The sequence below is a fragment of the Dendrobates tinctorius genome, unplaced genomic scaffold (assembly GCF_039654945.1).
Source record: "Dendrobates tinctorius isolate UK_male_01 unplaced genomic scaffold, ASM3965494v1 ptg000082l, whole genome shotgun sequence".
Taxonomy (NCBI): Eukaryota; Metazoa; Chordata; class Amphibia; order Anura; family Dendrobatidae; genus Dendrobates; species Dendrobates tinctorius.
This window is the reverse complement of record NW_027361750.1, coordinates 5182204-5206629: the sequence shown is the minus strand read 5'-3', so window position 1 is coordinate 5206629 and position 24426 is coordinate 5182204. Positions and strand designations below refer to the sequence as shown.

General features: G+C 46.9%; 1 protein-coding gene and 1 long non-coding RNA gene across 2 annotated transcripts; one reads left to right on the top strand and one right to left on the bottom strand.

The window, feature by feature from the left end:
* Nucleotides 1-1697: 1697 nt before the first annotated feature.
* On the top strand, nucleotides 1698-23784 carry LOC141097032 (uncharacterized). The gene is made up of 3 exons (XR_012233833.1): nucleotides 1698-1810; nucleotides 23395-23490; nucleotides 23568-23784. It is a non-coding gene; the product is annotated as an uncharacterized lncRNA (long non-coding RNA).
* Nucleotides 7320-15861, bottom strand: LOC141097031 (exosome complex component RRP41-like). Its single transcript, XM_073583998.1, has 3 exons — nucleotides 15699-15861; nucleotides 15001-15207; nucleotides 7320-7830 (listed from the first exon to the last, which is right to left on the bottom strand). Exons 1-3 carry the CDS (start codon nucleotides 15783-15785, stop codon nucleotides 7456-7458), a joined length of 669 nt encoding a protein of 222 aa, XP_073440099.1. The 5' UTR covers nucleotides 15786-15861; the 3' UTR covers nucleotides 7320-7455.
* Nucleotides 23785-24426: the final 642 nt, after the last annotated feature.

The following is a 24426-nucleotide window of genomic DNA, read 5'->3' as shown; positions in this document are numbered from 1 at the left end:
AAAATTAAAATTTTGATAATTGCAAAATTTTAAAAAAATGTTGCCATATTTTTGTTTTCATAAATAAACGCAAGTCATATAGAACAAATTTTACCACTAACATGACATACAATATACAGATATACACTGGCGCTGCCAATAGAAAGAAAGAGCTGCTGGTGCCTAGACAGAAGCTGTGCTTTTTCTGCCAAGAAAGGGTTAAATGAGTAAATAGAGGAAGGTATGTGCTCACAGGATTCAGTAATGATAAAAGTGAAAGTAAACGTCCTGACTTTCACATATAAACCTGATACTCAGAGCTTACAGGAGATACAGATCTACCACGCCAGCAAGATACACTAATGAGCGGTGACAGAACTTATGCAGACTTACCCTAAAGGCCCTTTTACATTTAGCGATGCACCAGCGATCCCAACAACGATCCGACCCGGTCAGGATCACTGGTGCATCGCTAAATGATCGCTAGTGAGCTGTCACACAGGCAGAACTCACAGCGATGCAGCAGCGACGCAGCGCGCGATACTCACCTTTCACACACAGCGATCCTGACGTCCTCCCGCCCGCCTCCACGCGTCGCTCGTCGTCACAGCAGGAAGCCCAGCATGAAGCTGACGACGAGAAATGGAGCCGGACATTCTCGCGCGATCAACAACAGACAGAGGGGGAACCGCTCGGAGGTAAGTATCACACATAGTGATATCGCTATAATGTCACAAAATCGGTGACGTGCTAGCGATATCGCTATGTGTAAAACCCCCTTAACTCTGCTGAATGAAGGTGCTGTGCCGATCACAGTGAATGATACACAGAGTTGCTGGATAAGTATGTGACAAGCTGGGAGGATGAAGTGAATGAGCTCAGCTGAATGGAGTGCAAGTAGTGAATAGAGCCGGGCAGAGCCAAGATAGCTCCAGCCGGTAGAGTACTGGATGCACGGCTGAAGGGGGCCGACACTGTCCTGCACCGACAGCGTGTGACGTCACAGGCTAAGGCTATGGAGCCTAGCTGGGGCCAAAAACCTATGCGTCTCAAAGCAAAACGTGCTTCTTCATCAGAGTTCCTTCCTCTATTTACTCATGAAGTACAATATGTCACGAAAAAAACAATCTCAGAATCAGCAGGATCAGTTAAAGCGTTCCAGAGTTATAACCTCATAAAGTGACAGTCGTCAGAATAGTAAAAATTGATCTGGTCATTAAGCTGCAAATTGGCTCTGTCAATAAGGGGTTAAACCATGTGACTTATAGGTGGTCAGGAATATAGCAAACACTTATTTTAGAACATCTCAATGTTCAGTACCCTCATGTTTATACAGAATATTACCGCTCTCAATTTGTGTTCTACAGGAGGTCAGGGTTTGGAACCATGGACCCAGCTGTAGAAAAACAGATCTGCTCCATTGCCCATCACTGAACCCATGGAGACGTTCGGAGAATCCAAGCTGGGACAATCAGGTCACCTGGCCACTTACCTCAATGGACTGTAGGCAGGGCCGGCGTTATGGGCAGGCAGACCAGGCAGCTGCCTCGGGCCCCCGTTCCTCCAGGGGCCCCCAGCCAGCGGCACATCACCCAGCTGCTATGGGGCCCCTGTGAGGCAGGGGGGCAAGCCTGCCCCAAGCGTCAACTCCCGCCGCCGCACTGAAGGAGGCAGTGATGGAGGAGAGAGCATCAGCTGACACTCCCTCTCCCATCATTCCCCGCTCTGCCTCTGACACAGCGGGGGCGCGATGACGTCATCACGCTCTCACTGTGTGCCAGACAGAGCAGAAGGAGACAGGAACAGCCAGCAGCTCGGGCATGAGGAGAAGGTGAGGAGTGTTTCTTTTTTAAATCAGTGTGAGTACTGGACTGTGGGGCCACTCTGGGGGGACTATATACCATGCTCGGCTGTATCATATCATGCTGGGGGGCTATATACCATGCTGGGGGGGCTATATACCATGCTGGGCCGTATTATACCATTCTGGGGGGCCATATACCATGCTGGGCTGTATTACACCATTCTAGGGGGGCTATATACCATGCTGGGCTGTATTATACCGTGTTGTGCTGTATTATACCATTCTGGGGGGACTATATACCATGCTGGGCTGTATTATACCATTCTGGGGGGGGCTATATACCATGCTGGGCTATATTATACCATTCTGGGGGGGCTATATACCATGCTGGGCTGTATTATACCATTCTGGGGGGGGCTATGCTGGGCTGTATTATACCGTGCTGGGCTGTACTATACCATTCTGGGGGGCTGTATACCATGCTGGGCTGTATTATACCATGATGGGCTGTATTACACCATTCTGGGGGGGCTATATACCATGCTGGGCTGTATTATACCATTCTGGGGGGGCTATATACCATGCTGGGCTGTATTATACCTTGCTGGGCTATATTATACCATTCTGGGGGGGCTATATACCATGCTGGGCTGTATTATACCATGTTGGGCTGTATTATACCATTCTGGGGGGCTATATACCATGCTGGGCTGTATTATACCATGCTGGGCTTCATTATTCCATTCTGGGGGGCTATATACCATGCTTGGCTGTATTATACCATTCTGGGGGGGCTATATACCATGCTGGGCTGTATTATACGATTCTGTGGGGGCTATATACCATGCTGGGCTGTATTAGACCATGCTGGGCTGTATTATACTATGGTGGGCTGAATACCATGGTGGGCTGTATTATACAGCCCAGCATGGTATACAGCCTGCATACCATGGTGGGCTGTATTATATGAAAACCTCAAAAAGAGGAAAAAATCCTCCAAAAAATTCAGATACAAACCAGACAGGCCTAAATGCATCTGCACTAATACAGGGTGCAGCGGACCCAAGTAAAATGGCAGCTGCACAGGTGCATAAATACCAAATGAAACAGCCAGCCTACAATCAGGGATTCGCCAAGTGGTACACCAGTGCAGAAGAAATAATCCGCATGGGGCAGTGTTCACACAGGGAATGCAGGGCTTCTGGTTCACAACCTCTTAGTAACACCATATAGGGGGGCTGCCCAGTGCCAACTAGAATGCATCCCGTGTGAACAGAGGCCACAAGTTTGCAGAACCATTTGGGCCCAACTGCACCCTGAAAGAAATATAAAAAGTGCACAAAAAACATATCAATATATGTAAGGTATTGGTTGATATTAAGGCCTTAATACGGAAGCTGGCAAACTGCGTCAAAGTTCCTTACACTTGCCAGTCCTACTCTAACATGAAAACCTCAAAAAGAGGATGGGGGGGTGGGGCTGCATTATATTCTATGGGGGGTTACATTATATTCTGTGGAGTGGCTGCATTATACTCTGGGGTAGCTGCATTATTCTCTAAGGGGTGGCTACATTATATTCTATGGGGGTTGCATTATATTGTATGGCGGGGCTGCATTATACTCTGTGGGGTGGCTGCATTATGCGCTATTAGGTGGCTGCATTATACTCTATGTGGGCTGCATATACTGTATCGAGGACTATGGGGGATACATTATATGAAGAACTATGGGGTGCATTATGCTATGGGAAGTGAATTGTACTACATGGGTGACTATGGGGGTGCATTATACTATATGGAGAACCATGAGGAGTGTATTATACTATATGGAGGACTGAGCAGTGTATTTTAATATATGGAGGGCTATGAGGAGTGTATTATACTATATGTAGGACTGAGGAGTGTATTATACTATATGGAGGACTATGGGGAGTGTATTATACTATATGGAGGACTAAGGAGTGTTTTATACTATATGGAGGACTATGGGGAGTAAACTGTAGATGTGCTGCTGATAACATGATACTGTATGGTGATCTGTTAGGGTGTGTGCACACGTTGCGGATTAGTCTGCCGCTTTTTCTGCAGAGAATCCATATCTCTTGGCAGAAACCGCAGGGTAAAACACATGCATTTTTCCTGTGGATTCCTAGCATGTGTACAGCGGATTTGATGCAGGTTCTAGTGAGGTTTGGCAGTGCGGATGAGAGAGATTGATTGATTTTTATGTCCCGGAACGTACACTGCAGCTGCGGTTCCGCAAAAAAGAAGTAACATGCTGCGGAAAATAAACCGCAGCAAATCTGCGCGGAATTTTCTGCAGCATGTGCACGGCGGATTTGGTTTTCCATAGGATTACATGGTACTGTAAACCACATGGAAACTGCTGCGGATCCCCAGGACCAAATCCGCTGCGGATCCGAAGCAAAAACCGCAACGTGTGCACACACCCTTAGTGATCCATTAGTGATCGTTCTGTTCCCATCATTCTTTCTCAGATGGTGGAAAGAGGCCAGGAAACAAGTATTGAACGACTTCTTCAGTATTGTCGATCACACTCATTTAGCAGCCTGAACTCAGCGCATGTAACTACAATCGAAATGCTTCTGTGTGATGTGCAATATGTTAGCATTTGGGGCCCCATTTTAAACTTTGCCTAGGGCCCCACTTTGCCTAAAACTGGCCATGACTGTAGGGTTCCTAAGCTTCTCGTTACCTCCTCTCTGTTGGTGCCCACCAAAAAACAGGGAGCCACTGGTGGGTGTAGTCGGCCGTCTAATCTCTGAAGTCGCAGCTGCTCTAATCCCAGAGAGTGGAAGTGTGAGACCCTGTAATGTGCACCATCTTGGGTATTTTGCTGAGACTGTTATACGTGTTATTTGCCTGATTTGTGGGTCAATAAATTATTACAGCACTGTGTTACCCTCACCCTGTGTTGTCTGAGTGGTCCTACCTATCTCACGTCCTATTCTCTAAAATAGATCTTGTCCTCTACTGCTCATTTTATCCTGCCCTATACTGTACATTACCGCTCACATTTCTAAAATCTCATTCACATGATGCAGTGTTTTTCTTTGCATTTTTTTCACCTGCGATGCTTCTTCTGTCACCGATCACTATACAGAAAGCGCAGCTGTAATCACTGATCTGCAGCGTGTGTGCAGAATGTGTGCAGTGTGTAGCGCGTGTGAGTGTTTGTGTCCAGCGCAGACTGTTAGTGTCTGACAGGGATTACAGCTGCACTCACTGTGTAGTGATCAGTGACTGTACACCCCATGTTCCTCCCCATTGACCGGGAGAGCCTCACTTTCTCCCTGCAGCCGCTGCGGCATCCAGACATGGCTTACATGCTTCACACCTGCAGATCAACCCTACATCTGGACGTAAATCGCGGGGGTGACAGGTTCAAATCTGCCGCACAAACGCATCAAGAAAAGGGAAACAAAAAAATCCAGCAATAATCAGAACAGACAACGGATTTTGGTACCTATAACTGCAGAAAAAATGCAGCTGGGAGCTCAGCCGCACTGCAGGACCCTGAGAGATGGCAGAGGTGGCGCAGGTGGACAACTCCCATCATCTGCTCACTCTCCCATAGTATTACAGATGCACATAGATAAGGCGCCAGTCACACAGACCCGCATCCTGCACCACAGCCTGTTAGTGACATCCAGGCTATTAGACCAGCACTGTGTAAGTGACCCCACAAGGACAAACACCCCAATATCCCCAACACTACTGTGCCTGGCCGCATCCTGCACAGGAGGAGGATGGGAGGGTGAGGGGGATGTCTGAGAGTGTGAGTGGATGACTGGAGGGAGGGTGAGCGGATGACGGGAGGGAAGGCGAGCGGATGACGGGAGGGAGGGCGAGCGGATGACGGGAGGGAGGGCGAGCGGATGACGGGAGGGAGGGCGAGCGGATGACGGGAGGGAGGGCGAGCGGATGACGGGAGGGAGGGCGAGCGGATGACGGGAGGGAGGGCGAGCGGATGACGGGAGTGGTTGTCCATCATTATCCTGTAGTGCTGAGTGCGGCTCTTTTCTCTATATAAAGCAGCAAAGGAGCCGTTATGCCGAGCACAACAGGGGACACAATAAAGGAACATGGCAGCTCAGATCTGGGAGCTGTAGGAAATCTTTCTGCCTCTTCAAATTTAGGTCATTGAATCATTACAGAGAGCCCAAGAGCGGGAGCCACTCCTTCCATAATGACCATCAGGTCTAATTGCAGCTGTTCTGGACGCAGCCCTGGAGATGAAGTACTGACAGTTCTGCTGCTTGTGAGGATTGCTGCACTCTCTTATAACGCAGCTGGGGGGATTCTCAGAAGATGTCGACAAAAAGCTAAAACACTGAAAAACCTCACCAGACGTAGAAAAAAAAAAACACTCCAAAAGAGCAGACAAGAAGTTTTACATAAATAAAAAAGAAAAAAAAAAAAAGTTGTCTTCCTTTAAGAAAAAATACGTTCTGTGCACTTACCCTTTTAGTGATTTTTTTCTTTACTTGGCCTGCACCATAGAACTTTAAAATAAAAATGAAAGAAAAAAGAAAACCAGCACAAAAAAAGTTTAAGATTAATATTTAACACAGAACTTACTTGCCCCATCTATGGTCTCACATCATCTCATCTCACATGGCACAAACACTATGTAATTAGGCCAATCTGGAGTCTGTCAAAGATAGTTGATCCCCCGACAGGAGAAGAAAATGTGGCCTTTCCGGGCGATGACCCCCAACAGGAGAAGGAAATGTGGCCTTTCCGGGCGATGACCCCCCGACAGAAGGAAATGTGGCCTTTCCGGGTCATCACCACAATAGGAAAGGCGGTGATACCAGACAGTGACCCCTCCCCCCGCCGGAAGAGGGAAAGATGGTCAAACCAGGCAATAAGAGAGCGAAAGGCGTCCGTACCGGGTGATGACCACAATAGGAAAGACAAGACAATGATCCCCCCCCGACAGAAGTGGGAAAGGTGACCATACCGGGTAGCGACCCCCCCCCGACGAGAGAGGGAAAGGCGACCGAACCGTGAGACGGCCCCAACAATGGGAGAGTGAAAGGCGGCTGTACTGGGCAACATCCCAACTTTTCTTTTATCTCCGAATTTCAATGAATGTGATTTTTTCACACGATACCTTTCTGCCACTTCCTACATTCTGTACATCACTCTTCGATTTCTCACCATTTCCAAACCTTTGCTATCAGTCAGAGAATGAAAATATTCCCGTTCACCTTTCTTCTTACATGACAGAGTTTCTTACAGGAATCCGTATAGTCTGGAGGCCAGAAAAGAAGAAGAAATGCTGATGAACTCAGGTACATCACGGACTGACACACTGTCACTAACCCTCAGCTCTATGGGCAGGAGAAGACCTGGACAGCTTCACCGCCATTGAATATAAATCAGATCATTTCCATTCACTGACAGCAAGCAGAAAAAAAAATACTGCAGAAAAAATAGCTTTCATTATTAACCAAAAATTCCATTTTAAGAAAAGGTTTTCTTAAACAAAAAACTTGAGCAATGATATGAAAAACAAAAACTTTTCATATTTATTAAACCAAAACATAGAAGAATCTGTCCCTGGCGTCCGTGGCTCCTTCACCTCAATCTGTGCGGAGATCCGGCCTTTATGGCTCCTCTCTCCACACACTGATCCAGAGTCTCATCTATGCTGCCCCCAATCTCCGACCAGCGCCGACACCTCCTGTAAGTGGTCGCGCACCACCTGCTCCAGCACCACGTACACATCCTTACACGCCTTGCTGGCCGCATCCATCACTCGCTCCAGGTGATCCTCGTGCAGCCACGAATTCATCTCCAGCAGTGCGATCTGCCCAGACTTGGGTAACAGCGCCAAAGACAAGTGGGGTCCCCCTGCCGACTCCTCCACGTAGCTGAGATCCGCCAGCGGTGTGTCCTCGATGAAGCCGGCTGAGCTGGCGCACACATAGTCCCGCATGGGGATGCCGGCGTCGATCACCGCAAGGGTGGCTGCGTTCACACACGTGCAGTAATTGCCGCCATCAGCCTGCAGGATCTAAAAGGGGGAAAGTTTCAATCATATTGTAACATGAAATTCTGCTACACGGCCCATCCCCAGTCACAGAAGGTTGACAACAGAGAGCAATAGATGACAGCCGGGTACTCCTGGCCTGATACAAGAAGAAATTCATTCTGTTTGGCTGAAAATAGAGCAAAATAGTAGTACAGCAAACAGAAGTAGGAGAAGACTCCGGGCTTTGGACACCACACAAATAAGGCTCTGTACATATTAGACTGATGTCCCGGTGATATCGACAGTTTTGGCCACCGTTCTAATCTGTAGGGGGGCGCTGTCCGACTGATGGTCGGAGAGATGTCAAGTAGACATGTCAGATTTCTGACTACTGATCAAATTTCTCTCCATGAGAAAAGTCAGTGCCTTTCTCACAGAGAATACAGGAGGGAACTCCCCTGCCTGGGAGAGGCGACCGTCGGCAGAGGAAGCGCTCCCCTGCCTGAGAGAGGCGACCGTCGGCAGAGGAAGCGCTCCCCTGCCTGAGAGAGGCGACCGTCGGCAGAGGAAGCGCTCCCCTGCCTGAGAGAGGCGGCCGTCGGCAGAGGAAGCGCTCCCCTGCCTGAGAGAGGCGGCCGTCGGCAGAGGAAGCGCTCCCCTGCCTGAGAGAGGCGGCCGTCGGCAGAGGAAGCGCTCCCCTGCCTGAGAGAGGCGGCCGTCGGCAGAGGAAGCGCTCCCCTGCCTGAGAGAGGCGGCCGTCGGCAGAGGAAGCGCTCCCCTGCCTGAGAGAGGCGGCCGTCGGCAGAGGAAGCGCTCCCCTGCCTGAGAGAGGCGGCCGTCGGCAGAGGAAGCGCTCCCCTGCCTGGGAGAGGCGGCCGTCGGCAGAGGAAGCGCTCCCCTGCCTGGGAGAGGCGGCCGTCGGCAGAGGAAGCGCTCCCCTGCCTGGGAGAGGCGGCCGTCGGCAGAGGAAGCGCTCCCCTGCCTGAGAGAGGCGACCGTCGGCAGAGGAAGCGCTCCCCTGCCTGAGAGAGGCGGCCGTCGGCAGAGGAAGCGCTCCCCTGCCTGAGAGAGGCGGCCGTCGGCAGAGGAAGCGCTCCCCTGCCTGAGAGAGGCGGCCGTCGGCAGAGGAAGCGCTCCCCTGCCTGGGAGAGGCGGCCGTCGGCAGAGGAAGCGCTCCCCTGCCTGAGAGAGGCGACCGTCGGCAGAGGAAGCGCTCCCCTGCCTGAGAGAGGCGACCGTCGGCAGAGGAAGCGCTCCCCTGCCTGAGAGAGGCGGCCGTCGGCAGAGGAAGCGCTCCCCTGCCTGGGAGAGGCGGCCGACGGCAGAGGAAGCGCTCCCCTGCCTGGGAGAGGCGGCCGTCGGCAGAGGAAGCGCTCCCCTGCCTGGGAGAGGCGGCCGTCGGCAGAGGAAGCGCTCCCCTGCCTGGGAGAGGCGGCCGTCGGCAGAGGAAGCGCTCCCCTGCCTGGGAGAGGCGGCCGTCGGCAGAGGAAGCGCTCCCCTGCCTGGGAGAGGCGGCCGTCGGCAGAGGAAGCGCTCCCCTGCCTGCGAGAGGCGGCCGTCGGCAGAGGAAGCGCTCCCCTGCCTGGGAGAGGCGGCCGTCGGCAGAGGAAGCGCTCCCCTGCCTGGGAGAGGCAGCCGGCAGAGGAAATTCTCTCATGGATTGGAGAGGCGGCTGTCGGCAGAGTGAGAGACGGAGCATGGTTTTGGCAAACAGTCATTTAATGCGAATGGTTTCCATTATAATCAGATCCACAAATATCAGTAGCCCCCTCCTATTCAACCCATTGGTCTAGGGTTCCTCCACAATGGGGGCAGATAGAAGGGGCAAGTGGCACTTTCTGCATCACATTTAACCCTTTTTGGCCAATTTTTAAGCTTTGTTTTTCCTCCCCTTCTTTCAACAGCCACAACTTTCTAATTTTTCCAACCACATCACCGTACCAGAACGTGTTTTTTTCGGGGCAAGTTGTACTGTTGAATGGCATCATTTATTATACTATATAACATACTGATAAAGGAGGAAAGAATCCAAATGGGGTAAATAAAAATATAAAAGTCCCACCATTGATGTTCTCATTTTGTTTTTATATCATTAACATCACCTGCATTATATTTTAATGGTACAACTACACATCTTTGCCTGCTGTCTCATCTGCTGCATATCACCTCCAATACGTATTTTAATGAACTCTGCTTGCTGAATATTTGCTATAATTTATCTATTCCATTGTACTCACTGCTGTATATCCATGTTAGGGGAGTCAATGTAGATATTATCTTGGGAAAGGTGTTATAGTATAGAGATGGAGCCAGGACTAGTGACTTTGATCATATTTCCACACCAGGATGTGTAGAGCAGCTGCTGCCAATTTATCCCAAACCAGCTCCCACAATCCCTCTCTGCTGACCCTGTAGTGTGGCCTATAAATTTAGAAACATTCTAAGGGGTGCACGCAGTGTGGTGGCACGCATCCCTTCAGCAAAGCATCTAGAAAAAGCAGTTAATCCATGGCAGTTAGTCTGGGCAGAAGAAAGGTAACCCACACTTTGCTCTCCCTTTTATCCACGTTCTTTATTTCTATCCTCCTGTGTTTCCTTGCCATCCACATTCACTGCCCCATCCCCCCTCCATCACGACGCATACACATCAGCCCCTCTATACTTCCCTTTCCCATGCACTTCGCACCTTCCTGAAAAACCTCAGCCCATCTTGCCAAAACCTATCGCAGAAAAAAAACTTCTGACAATTCCAATAGCTATTTGCGCTTTTTCTTCCCACTCCTACTGATCTCAGGGGACATCTCTCCCAACCCCGGTCCACCATCCCCCAACTTCAACCCCTACCCAACCTCACATAAAAACCCTACTAACCTTATTAATATTAGTTGCACGCCTTCCTCTCCTTTTTATTGTGCCCTCTGGAATCCACGGTCTGTATGTAACAAACTTGCTTTCCTGCACAACTACTTTATGACCAACTCTATTAATCTGTTATCCATCACTGGATCCAGGATTCTGACACTGTCTCCCCTGCTGCCATTTCCCATGGTGGCTTACAATTTTCCCATTCCCCGAGACCCACAAACAGACTTGGTGGTGGAGTCAGCATACTCCTGTCCCCACAAAGCACTTTCCAGGTCATCCCCCCAGTTCCATCACTCATATTCCCTTCTCTTGAGGGCCACACCATCAGGCTCTTCCGTTCCCTCTCCATAGAGGTCATATATCGGTCCCCAGGCTCACCCACCCAATTCATTGACCATTTTTCAGTCCGGCTGCCGCATTTCATGTTCTCAGAACTACCAGCCCTTATCATGGGAGACTTCAACATCCCCCATTAACAGCCCCACTTCCACATCTGCATCCCAGCTTCTATCACTGACCACTTCTCTTGGCCTCTCACAGCGTTCAACCTCTGAGACACACAAAGACAGTAACACCCTTGACCTGGTCTTTGTCCGGCTTTGTTCAATCTCCAACCTAGATAACTCACCACTTCCCCTCTCTGACCACAACATTCTCTCCTTCACACTTACAAATCCTCTCCCACCCCAGCACACGCCTACCTACCACACATTCAGAAATCTACAAGCCATTAACCCTCATACACTTTCAGACTCCCTACACTCATCACTGTCCCCAATCTCCTCTTTTTCCTGTCCTGATCTGGCTGTACTACAATGACACTCTTAGAAGCACCCTTGACCAAGTAGCTCCCCTCACTCTCAGAACCTCCAAACACAGAGGAAAAACAGCCCTGGCTCACATTGCAAACTCGACTACTCCAGCGATGCTCTAGGAGTGCTGAACGCTTATCGAGGAAAACTTGCACACCAGAAGACTTCATCCACTTCAAATTTATGTTAAGAACCTATAGTTCTGCCCTTCACCTCGCCAAACAGACCTACTTCACCACCCTGATCTCCTCACTATCCAACAACCCCAAGAAACTTTTTGACACCTTTCACTCCTTCATCAATCCAAAAGCACAATCCCCTATCACAGACATTTGTACTGATGACCTGGCCTCCCACTTTATAGAGAAAATAGACAATATCCGTCAGGAAATCCGCTCCCAGCCACCAAGTGCTGTGACTCCCATCCCTCCCTGCATTTCCCCTGTCTCACTCTCCAGGTTTGATCCCATCAGAAAAGAAGTAGTCTCCAGGCTCCACTCTTCTCATCCGACTACATGCACTACTGACCCCATTTCCTCACATCTCCTCCAGTCTCTCTCCAGTCGTCACAACTCACCTAACTGCAATCTTTAATTTCTCCCTCTCCTTGGCTATTTTCCCCTCCTTTTTCAAACACTATTGTTACTCCATTATTAAAGAAACCAGCTCTCGACCCATCCTGCACAAACAACTACAGACCAGTCTCCAATCTTCCCTTCATCTCTAAACTTTTGGAGCGCCTAGTCTACTCCCACCTTACCCATTACCTCTCTACTCACTCCCTCCTAGACCCTTCACAATCCGGTTTCCGCCCCTACATTCGACAGAAACTGCACTCAAAGTGACCAAAGACCTTCTGACAGCAAAATGTAATGGTGAACTATGCTCATTCTTCTCAAGCTTTTTGCAGCTTTCGACACTGTTGACCACCATCTCCTACTCTCTATGCTCCTGTCACTAGGCATTAAGGACACTGCTCTCTCCTGTTTCTTTTCCTATCTTTCTGACCATTTCTTCAGTATCTTGTTCGCTGGCTCCATTTCATCTCCTCTTCCTCTCACTGTTGGGGTACCTCAGGGCTCAGTCCTTGGCCCCCTTCTCTTCTCTCTCTACACGGCCTCAATTGGACAGACCATCAGGAGATTTGGTTTTCAGTACCATCTGTATGCTGATGACACACAACTATACACGTCATCCCCCGACCTTACCCCCGCTGTACTACAGAATGCCAGTGACTGTCTGTCCGCAGTCTCCAACATCATGTCCGCTCTCTGAAACTCAACCTCTCAAAAACTGAACTTCTTCTGCTCCTGCCGTCTACTAACCTCCCTAAACTGACATTTCCCTCTCCGTGGGTGGCACCATAATAACACCCCGGAAGCAGGCGCGCTGTCTGGGTGTTATTTTTGACACCAGTCTCTCCTTCACATCCCATATACAATCTCTTGCCAGCTCTTGCCGCTTACACCTAAAGAACATCTCTAGAATCCACCCTTTTCTCAACATGAAAACAACAAAAACCCTCACTGTCGCCTTGATCCACTCTCGCCTGGATTACTGCAACGCTCTATTAATTGGTCTCCCCGTTACTCGACTTTCCCCTCTCCAGTCAATACTTAATGCAGCAGCCAGGGTCATCCACCTGGCTAATCTGAACTCGGACGTGTCTGCTCTTCACCAGTCCTTACACTGGCTGCCCATTCACTACAGGATCCAAATCAAAGTACTTGTTCTCACCCACAAAGCTCTCCACAGTGCGGCACCCCATTACATCTCCATCATTTTTGTCTATCGGCCTAACCAACCGCTGCGCTCTGCAAACGACTTTCAACTGACCTCTGCACTAATCTGTACCTCGCACTCCAGACTCCAAGACTTCTCCTGTGCTGCGCCAATCCTCTGGAATGCTCTACCCCAAGAAATTAGGACCATCTACAACTTGCACAGTTTTAGGCACTCCCTCAAAACACATTTGTTCAGAGTCATTTTATGTGTAAGTGTGTGTGTAGCCCATTCACTATCCCCATCTATCCCCACTCCCTCAAGAGGGCTGGACCATCATTGTAAATACACACCTGTACTTTGTATCCCCCCACATCATTGTAGATTGTAAGCTCTCACCAGCAGGGTTGTCTGATTATGCTTTAATTATTGTATTGCTAACGTTGTTCCTTAAGACTGTTGTGTTTGAAACTGTTAAACTGTAAAGCGCTCAGAATATGTTGGCGCTATATAAATGAAGATTATTATTTATTATTATCGTTCATTGTGCAGTAAAAATGAGCTGGAAATGTGACTACATGTCAGTGCGACTGTGGCCTGTCTGAACCAACTTGTGGAGCTTTTATTTATAGTTTAGTGGTTAAAAAAATATATATTTCAGAACTTTATATGAAAAAAAAAAAAAATTGTTCCTATAATATATATTCTTTTTCTGAAATATGCTCTGTATTTTTTATTCCTGTTGATGGATCTGTCGAGTGTCGACCCGCAGTTTTTATCACTATCAGGTTGGCCAACATGAGACGTTTCAATCACTTCTTATTCTTTTTTATTTTATTTTTTTTACTGGAGATTGGAGCATTTCGACTTTATTTTCTTACTTCCACTGTGTTTACTATACGGGTAAATAACTTCATATTTTGATAAACTAAACTTTTTTGGATGGCGATAACGTACAGGTTTATTTTGTTGTAATCTTTATTTTTGTATTGGGGAATAAAAATAACTTCTAATTTTAAAATTACTTTTTTTTTTATTGCTTTTAAAGTGAACCTGTCAGCAGTTTTGGCCGATATAAGATACGGTCATCACCTTTCAGGGCTGATACACCGAATTCTATAATGCTGTATATCTGCTCCCAACCCGACCTGGAAAAATAAGTTTTATTATACTCACCTGTGGGGCAGCCCGGTCCAATGGGTGTCACTGGTCTCCCATCTTCTTGCGATGCCGTCCTTCTGCTTGCCTCTTGTGGATGACGCGACCTTGCATCATCCACACAGGTTCCTCGGAATCGCGATTCTGTGCAGGCGTACTTCTCTGCCCTGTTGAGGGCAGTCCAAAGTACTGCAGTGCGCAGGCACCGGAAAAGTTCAGAGAGGTCCAGTGCCTGCACACTGCAGTACTTTGCTCTGCCCTGAACAAGACAAAGACGTATGCCTGCGCAGGAGCTCGATGCCGAGTAGCCTGTGTGGATTATGCAAGGTCGCATCATCCACAAGAAGCAAGCAGGAGCGCGGAGCCGAACTAAGACCAGTGACACCCATAGGACTGGACCGCCCCACAGGTGAGTATAATAAAAGTTATTTTTCAGTTCTTCCAGGTCGGGTTGGAGGCAGATATACAGCATTGTGGAATGCTGTGTATAAGCCCCGAAAGGTGATGGCTGTATCTCTTATGGGCCAAAACTGCTGACAAGTTTACTTTAAGCGCCTTGAACCTGCAGCGCTTGGATTGCTCGCACTATACACACCTGGTGGCACAATACAGGAGGTCATGCTGCTCCGATACAGCGTGCATCGCCCCTTCTCACCTGTACGTATATATCGATCTGAGAGCGCGGGTAGAGCTGGGTGAGGATGGCGGCCTCAAATGTCTGCTTCAGGTGTAGGGTCATCTCGGTGGACGTACGGTCTCCATGCGGCCGGCGCTTCCTTTCCCCAGTGCTGAAGGTGGCCATGCTGTATTGACAGTTCACCACCGCGGGGTCATGGAGGGTTTTAGCCCGAGAGCCACGGATCTAAGAGAAGAAACAAAAAGGACTGAGACAGAGTCAGTGCTGTACGATGTCAATAAAGCTTGATTGTGGTAAAATAAAAAGTGAAATAAATTTTCAACAGAACTTGGGAGGATTCATTATTTGTTTTCTTTTGGCATTAATGACGCACGCGGATTTGAGAATAAAAACAATGCGTTTTTTGTTTTTCACCTGTTTTATGGTTGAAAAATTTGAGTAAAATAATGTCAGGCGCTTATAAAGTGACTTCAATGGTAAGGGAGGTGAGGGGCGAGGGGAGGTGGGATCGGAGTAAATCTGCACAAAAATTAGGAAACGTTATAAAAAGTTGCAATTGATTTCTCACATGCAAAAATCTGGAAAAGTAAAAATCAACATGAAAAAGCGCAAATCAAAAACAGGTAAAAAAAACACCAAAATGAAAACAAAGAAAAAAGGCACAAATGCAAAAATGAATCAGTCCAAAGTGTATGATCTGGTGCAGTAGGCGTCACCTCGTGGGGTCCGTACACCACCGACAGCGCCTTGGTGTTCCCCTGCTCCAGGTACGCAGAGCCGTCAGCCTGTGCGAACACCCCCATCTGGGCCTGGACCTTTCACAGCTCCCCGTCCTTCCTCCCGTCCACACGGTAGCCCTGATCCGACAGCAGCTCCAGACCGGCCATGCTGCTCCCTCTGCTGCAGGCAGTGCAGGAAGCTAAAGTAGCAGTGATGATGATGTTGTTTTCATGTGACCAATCACATGTGGGTGGAGTCAGGCTCTAGGGTGTACTGCTGGAAGAACTAAAGGACCTTTGATGATGTCATGACCATGTGACCAGTCACGTGTGGGAGGGGAGAGGGAGAAGCTGAAATAAAAAGTGATCAAAAAGTCGTACCTATCCAAAAATAGTGCAAAAAGTGAAAGTCTTTAAGGAAAATGTGAAATTTGTGTCTTTCAGAAAATGGCGACACAAAAACAAACACATTTTAACATGGAGAAAGATACCCAAATACCCAATACTGACATTCCTGCCTATAAAGAGTTAATAAGTTTGTTAATAGGTTTTTTGGTTCCCCAAAACAATGTCGCTGACAAACACAAATCATCACCCCCACCACAGTCCACGCCTACCAAAAGAATAAACACAACAGGACCTCATATAGAAATAAGACCGCGAATATTTGGCTTCTGAGGCCAACGGTAAAAAAAAATAAACTGGCATAAAACCGAAAACTGCCCTTGACAGGAAGGGGTTAAGTTCTACATTACACGGACATGTTTCTCTGTCTACTGTTCGGCGTTCTTTGCTTGGTCTCTTTAATTTTTGCCTTTTTTACCGTCTCTTTCACGTCTTCTCCTGTTTTTGTTTCTTTTGTGGTCGGGGTTTGGGGGTTTTTCAGATGTTTTTATTTGATTCAGTTGTGACTTTTTTTTTTAACAAGTTGCAACATTTTGGAGCGAATGTATTCCAGTTTCCCCCAGAAGTGATTTTATGAACGGCGGCATGAATTTTTTTATTGAATTATGTAAAAAACTAATAGCGCTGCTGTGTATAGAACAAGGGATCAGACGATCATCAAGGTCCAGTCCCTAAAGGGGACTATTAAGTGCAGTGAAAAGTAAAAAAAAAAATAAAAAAGTTTAAATTTTTCCTTTTGCCAAATTAAAAATAATAAAAAAAACCTATTTGTTATTGTTTCCTTTGTAAAAGAGCGATCAAAATATAAAATTAATTAACCCAATCGGTAAACGGCGTAATGAGAAAAAAAATCAAAAAGCCAGAATTCCTTCTTTTTTGGTCGCCGCAACATTGAAATAAAATGCAATAACTGGCGATCAAGGCATCGTATCTACCCCAACATGATATCAATGAAAGCATCAGCTCAGGGCACAAAAAATGGTGTCGGAAACTGTAGAAATTTTTTGTTGAAATTTTATTTTCCTACTTAACTAAAATAAACAGTAGACATGTTTGGTGTCTGCGCTCTCGGACGGACCGGGGGGAATCATTAAAAAAAATTAAAAAAATTTCCCCATTGTAAAAGGCTTTATTATCCTCCGCAGCCTCATAAGTCTAATCAACATGTGACCGCTGCATGGCAAACTCAGCTCTGCGGCAAGGCAAACGCAGCCCTGCGGCAAGGCAAACGCAGCTCTGCCGCACGGCAAACTCAGCTTTGCCGCACGGCAAACAGCCCTGCGGCAAGGCAAACTCAGCCCTGCGGCACGGCAAACTCAGCCCTGCGGCACGGCAAACGCAGCTCTGCGGCAGGGCAAACGCAGCCCTGCGGCACGGCAAACGCAGCTCTGCGGCACGGCAAACAGCCCTGCGGCACGGCAAACTCAGCCCTGCGGCACGGCAAACTCAGCCCTGCGGTACGGCAAACTCAGCCCTGCGGCACGGCAAACGCAGCCCTGCGGCACGGCAAACGCAGCTCTGCGGCACGGCAAACGCAGTCGTGCGGCACGGCAAACTCAGCCCTGCGGCACGGCAAACTCAGCCCTGCGGCACGGCAAACGCAGCCCTGCGGTACGGCAAACTCAGCTCTGCGGCACGGCAAACTCAGCCCTGCGGCACGGCAAACTCAGCCCTGCGGCACGGCAAACGCAGCTCTGCGGCAGGGCAAACGCAGCCCTGCGGCACGGCAAACGCAGCTCTGCGGCACGGCAAACAGCCCTGCGGCACGGCAAACTCAGCCCTGCGGCACGGCAAACTCAGCCCTGCGGTACGGCAAACTCAGCCCTGCGGCACGGCAAACGCAGCCCTGCGGCACGGCAAACGCAGCTCTGCGGCACGGCAAACGCAGTCCTGCGGCACGGCAAACTCAGCCCTGCGGCACGGCAAACTCAGCCCTGCGGCACGGCAAACGCAGCCCTGCGGTACGGCAAACTCAGCTCTGCGGCACGGCAAACGCAGCTCTGCGGCATGGCAAACTCCGCTCTGCGGCATGGCAAACGCAGCTCTGCTACAACATCTCTGTCACATTTGCCAACAGCAAACTTAGCTCTGTGCATCCACACACACACTGTGACTTCCAGCTTCAGCGCTCACACAACTTTATTTACAGAATGTTTCTGCACACAAGACTTCACAGCAGCGGGGGAAGGAGCCCTCACGCTAGGAAGAGGAGCGCATGCGTACTATACTCACATGGACATGACGTCATGGAAGGTCCTATAGCGCCAGGTACAGCAGCCACCTAAGAGCCTAGTCACATGGGCATGACGTCATGGAAGGTCCAGTGTAGTACACGGTGTAATATTATCTTCCAATTCGTCTTCCCACCACTAGGTGTTCCTGAATATGCAGTGAAGCTTTATCAAGGAGTGATGTGAAGGCGACGGCAGCCAGACGCGGAACCATTTTGATCACAGGTGCGATCTAGTGAGGACTCAAGAGGAGTATAGATGAGCTGTGTGACGACAGGAAACCTGTTTGTGACGCCATTACGCACTGCACAGCAAAGCCAGGCTAGACAGCAGACAGCACTCCTCGCGTTAAATGGTGTTAGGCCGGAGTCACACTGGCGATTAAAACGGACGAATGCAATGCGATAAAAAATTGCATTGCATTCGTCCCAATGTTATTCTATGGTGCTGCTCCCATCATGCGATTTTTTTATCGCATCCGATCGTCGGACCGAGACAATCGCAGCATGCTGCGATTGTCACCGATTTTTGGATCAGATTCGACAATGCAAGTCTATGGGTGCAATTAAAAATTGCATTGAAAACGCACCACACGTGTGACTTGCGATTAAATCGCAAGACTTCTCTAGGTCAACAGCAAAGAGCATCAGGCATTGGCATTGGATGTCAATTTGATGCTTAGATGCGAATAAAATCGGTTCCACGCCGGAAAATGGGATGACAGACGGATATCTGGCCAAGAATTCTTTGTGCGATTTCGTACTGTTAAAATGGGACCTATTTTTTATTCGCTGTGTGTGACTCCAGCCTTAGTGGGAATATGGTCTAGGGTCTTAGTGATGCCATGAGGTAAAATTACCTCTCAAAAGATGGTTCCTGTGAAGAAAGTCAGTGAGAGCAGTGTCTGAGTGCTATATACAGACTAAGCATGGCAGAAAGTCTGTAGTGTTAGTTAAGAACTCCACAATAGCAGAAAAGCACAGAATCTGAATTTTCAAAGGTTTCCCCTGAAAAATATCAAGAAATGTGCAGTTTTAACCCCTTAATGACAGCCAATACCTGACCTGAGATATAAGAGGATAGCATCCCCATACAGGTGACAATCAAGCAGCTGTCGGCTGTACACTATAGCTGACAACTTGCTGCATCAGCCATGATCAGTGTTGGCACTCTCCATATCTGTTTAACCCCTTAAGGGCCTGTCACACTAAGCGATATCGCTATAACTTGTGACGTTATAGCGATATTGCTAGTGATATCGCTGTGTCTGATACTTACCTACAACCGCTCCTCCGCTGGTTATAGCTGATCGCGCGAGAACGTCCAGGACCGTTTCTCGTCGTCAGCTTCCTGCGGTGCTTCCTGTGGAGAGACGAGCGACGCGTGGAGCCGGGCGGGAGGATGCAGGATAGCCTCGTCTGACAGGTTAGTAGCGACCCCCGTCCCCAGCGATGTCGCTGGTGAGATCTGCTTGTGAGGCAGCTCACTAGCGACCACTTAGCGATGTACCAGCGATCCTGACCGCGTCATATCGCTGGTCGGGATCGCTGGTACATCGCTAGGTGTGACAGTACCTTTAGTTGCTGCTGTCAAAAGTGACTACATCAAATATATGGTTAATAGGTTGTGGGGGCTTCCGCTTTAATCTAATTGATACACTGAGATCATGATTGTGTGGTCCTGATGTTTGCCATAGTCGTTCATGGCTAAATAGCGGCCTTAGAGTCTCCTGGATATAGCGGTCAGTTCAGAAGTTGGCGACATTTAGGTGGTAAACAAACACTTTTTCATTCCTGCTACACCACTTTGCATTAATTCCTGAAAATCACCTCAAGGGTTAATAAACTACCTGAGAGCAGTTTTCAATGTGTCAGGGGGTGCCGTTTTTAAAATGGTATCATGTTTGGGGTTTCCCAATATATAGCACCCCAAAAGTCACTTCAAACATTGATAGGTCCCTCAAAAAAATACATTTCGTAAATTTCCTTGAAAAAATGAAAAATTACTGCTACATTTTTAAACCTCCTAAAAGGCTAACAAAATAAATTAGCTTTTTAAAAATGGTGCGGATGTAAGGCAGACATGTGTGAAATGTTACCGTATTTTTTTTTAATGTTTTTATGTGGAATGACTATCTGGATTAAAGGGATAATCATTCAAAGTTTGAAAATTGCAATTTTTTTTTACATTTTTGTCAAATTTCTGATATTTTTTATAAATAAACACAAAACATATCAACCTAAATTTACTGTTATCATAAATTATAATGTGCTACGAAAAAACAATCTCAAAATCAATGCGATTTGTTGAAGCGTTCCAGAGTTATCACCACATAAACTGACAATGGACAGAATTTTAAAAATTGGCCCCGTCACTAAGGGGTCAAATCAGGAAGCAGTGCAGATGAGGGAGGGAAATGCCTCAAAGGACAAAAAGTGATCAATGTCGACATCAAATGACGGCATGAAAGTGACAACATTGGAATAATGAGTAAATAATACAGAGATTGTCCAAGAGCAAAGGAGGCGATGAGAGAAAATAACAGTGCAAAAGATAGAAAATAGGCAAAAGTCAGCACATTATGTGTAAATTTCATCAAAACAAAATACTAAAATAAAGCACGAAAAATTTTAAACCTCAATCATAAGTTTAGAAATAACAAAAATAACAGGGATGCTAAAGAAAACACCACGCAGAACTCCATAAAGGATCTGAAAATCACATTCAGTATAAATAAGATCGAATTAAGAAACAGATGAGAAAGAAAAATGATCTTATAGCGCCGTAATACAAAACTAAGTAAAACAACGTAATACTGATGACAGGAAAAGGAGGAAAAAATTCACATTTTAAAACACAAAAAGAAAACTAAATTTATTCTGATGTCCTCTCTGCCTTCTCCAAGAAACTAAGAACTAAAAACATTACAGAATATTAGGGAAGAAATTAAACATAAATAATAAAAGTACCTGTAAAGCGCACTTATGTCACAAGGCAAATCCTCCAGAAACCTGCAGCAAATAGTACAGCAGCAGTCCATGTGTATACGTCCTGTATATTTACCCAGTATGTTTATTATTAGGCATTACTACTTACACCTTAGGCCTCGTTCATACTATGGTTTTTCTCGTACCAGTGTATCCATATTTTTTGCAGATATCGTTCGTCCTTATAGGGCTGTGTGCACATGTTGCAGATTTGATGCGCTTTTGCCGCATTTTTTCTGCCCAAATATGTGACAGAACCTGATGCCAGCAAAGTGAATGAGAAACCTGAAGTGTCATTCACATTTTGAGTATTTTTGCAGTTTTGGTGCAGAAAATAATCTGCATGCCAATTATCTGCGGTTTTGCCCTACGTTTTCACCATTGACTTCACTCAAATCAGGCAAAAATGAACCAAAATCACGCATTTTTGCAGCTGCCTCTTTCCAGCCAAAAAATACAGAAATGATGCAGAATTTTTTTCTTTCTGAGGTCCCCCATTTGAATAACTAGTAAAGTGTAAAGATACAACCTTGTGGTATTAATAGTCTGTGAAACTCCATGTGTATTACACGTTTCACAGACTATAATCTTCAGCCCACAGTTGTACACTTTCCCGCTGATGCTTTTTAGTGTTGTGTGTGTGATTTACTGATTAGAACAACAAATAAACCAAATGAGATGAGGCCTTTTTTAAAAAATCATATTATAGATTTGTATGCCAAGAACAAAAAATAGGCATATTATTTTCATACACCAAAACCTAATGATGAATTATAACAACAAAAAAAGGAAAAAGGAAAAAAAAACTATAATGTGAAATGGGGGAACTGGGCCTGGACTGGGTGTTGAAAAAGGCACAGAAACTCGATTTGACACATAGGGGTAACTGACTGAAAGGGACTAAATAAAGGGTGGGAAAATCCCATGGTCTGGAGTCTCTGGTTAAAAATGTATTTCAGAGCCCAAAACGCCAGCCTGATAATAATAATTTCTATAGCACCAACATGTTCCGCAGCACATAACATTATAGAGGGACTTCTACAGACAATAGACATTACAGCATACCAATAAACCCATAGATCAAAACATACCAAGAGGAATGAGGACCCTGCTCGCAAGCTTACAATCGTTAAGGAAAAAGGGGAGACACGAAAGGTGGATGGTAACAATTGCTTTTATTGTTCGGACCAGCCATAATGTAAGAATCGGGTGTTGCTGCATGAACCAGTTAACAGTCTAAATATGTAACAGTACAGATACAGAGGGCAAATAAATGCATAAAGCATGTGAGAACATGATGCGAGGAACCTAGTTATGGTAAAAAAATTTTGAATGAGCCACACAGGGATATTTAGGTTAATGCGTTGAGGCGATAGGCCAGTCTGAACAAATGCGTTTTTAGGGCACGCTTAAAACTGTGGGGATTGGAGATTAATCGTATTAACCTGGGTAGTGCATTCCAAAGAATTGGTGCAGCACGTGAAAAGTCTTGGAGCCGGGAGTGAGAGGTTCTGATTATTGAGGATGCTAACCTCAGGTCATTAGCAGAACGGAGGGCACGGGTAGGGTTGTATGCTGAGACAAGGAAGGAGATGTAGGGTGGTGCTGAGCCATGGAGTGCTTTATGGGTGAGGGTAATAAGTTTGTACTGGATTCTGGAGTGGATGGGTAACCAGTGTAAGGACTGGCACAAGGTAGAGGCATCGGTATAACAATTGGTGAGGAATATGATCCTAGCTGCAGCATTCAGGACAGATTGGAGAGGGGAGGGCTTAGTGAGAGGGAGATCGATTAGTAGAGAGTTACAATAGTCCAGACGAGAATGAATAATAGAAACAGTAAGGCTATGTGCCCACATTGCAGAATAGAAGAAGATTTTTCCTGATCAAAACCGCACACTCTTGCCAGGAAAAACGCATGCGGATTTGATGCGCTTTTTGACGCGTTTTTCATGCGTTTTTTTAAGCGTTTTTGAGCACAAATAAAGTTGGGTTAAAAAAAAGAGGCTTCTATGAGGTCATTTCCTAGTCCAACCCCTCTTCTCCATTTTGTTTTCTTGTTGTATTCAAGATGCCACAAGTGCAGCCCCAGCGGCGTCTCAGCCAAGAAAATATGCATATTTTGCTGCTTACATTACTGATTCTGCTGCACCACCACAGCGAGCAGGTAACATACTGTCACTAGATTTTTTATCTGTTTAATATTTGGATGTATTTTGTACTAAAGACTATATTTTCCCATAGGAGCACTCTCAGAGGAGGAGAGCACTGAAATGAATGTGGGTGCACCCGATTGTTCAGGAGCGGGCGGACAAGGGCCACTTCCATCTCCTTTACCTCCTCTCCAAGACCGTGCTCCGTGCTGTTGCCTTCATGGGCCGGTGGTGTTTGGGCCCTTATATTGCCTTCAGTTCTGTAGTAGGAATAAAAAAGCCATGTTAATAAAAGACTATTTGAAACACTGGAGATCAAAAAAAAATATATGTATAATTTACCTCCGAAAATTCCTGCTTGTCAAAATGAACTGCAGCTGGTCTGCGTACGGCACCCTCGTCTTTGATGGAGAGCTGCCGCTTTGTGTCCTTAGGGACTTGATCAGCCTGTTGATCCAGATCGCGACCTCTTCTTTACGTCCTCCACTGAAATGAAACAATAAAAAAAATCAGGATTTCCAAAAAGTACACAAATTCAAATTAATAAATACTTACAAATCTGTTTTTGTCTCGCTTTAGGTAGCTGAGGCCACTGGGGATAAAGTTCCGTCACAATGGCCGGCCAGGCATCGCGTTTGGTATAAGAGCCCTTATATTCTTTACTGGCGTGGTCCCAGACCTCCGGATGTTTCTCGATCTACAATGTTTAAGATTACAAGTCAATAAATTTATTCCAAAAATTTGGATTCAAAAATCAAAATATAGCTATATATACATTTGCACACATATATATATATATCCACTCTGAAGCACACACGCAAAAGCAGTGTAGATATGTATGAATCCATGTACACGTGCACACACATAACCCCCCCTACACGGCTCTTTCAACAGAATCTCCGCCACGAATCATGATGATATTTTCGACACATACCGGAGAAACTGGTAAA

Excerpts from the sequence above, each read along its gene's own strand:
- LOC141097031 (XM_073583998.1), bottom strand. The coding sequence starts at position 15,785 with ATGGGGGTGTTCGCACAGGCTGACGGCTCTGCGTACCTGGAGCAGGGG. Across the intron at positions 15,208-15,698 it reads TGGTGTACGGACCCCACGAG|ATCCGTGGCTCTCGGGCTAA; the intron begins GTGACGCCTACT and ends TTCTTCTCTTAG. Across the intron at positions 7,831-15,000 it reads AGATCGATATATACGTACAG|ATCCTGCAGGCTGATGGCGG; the intron begins GTGAGAAGGGGC and ends TCCCCCTTTTAG.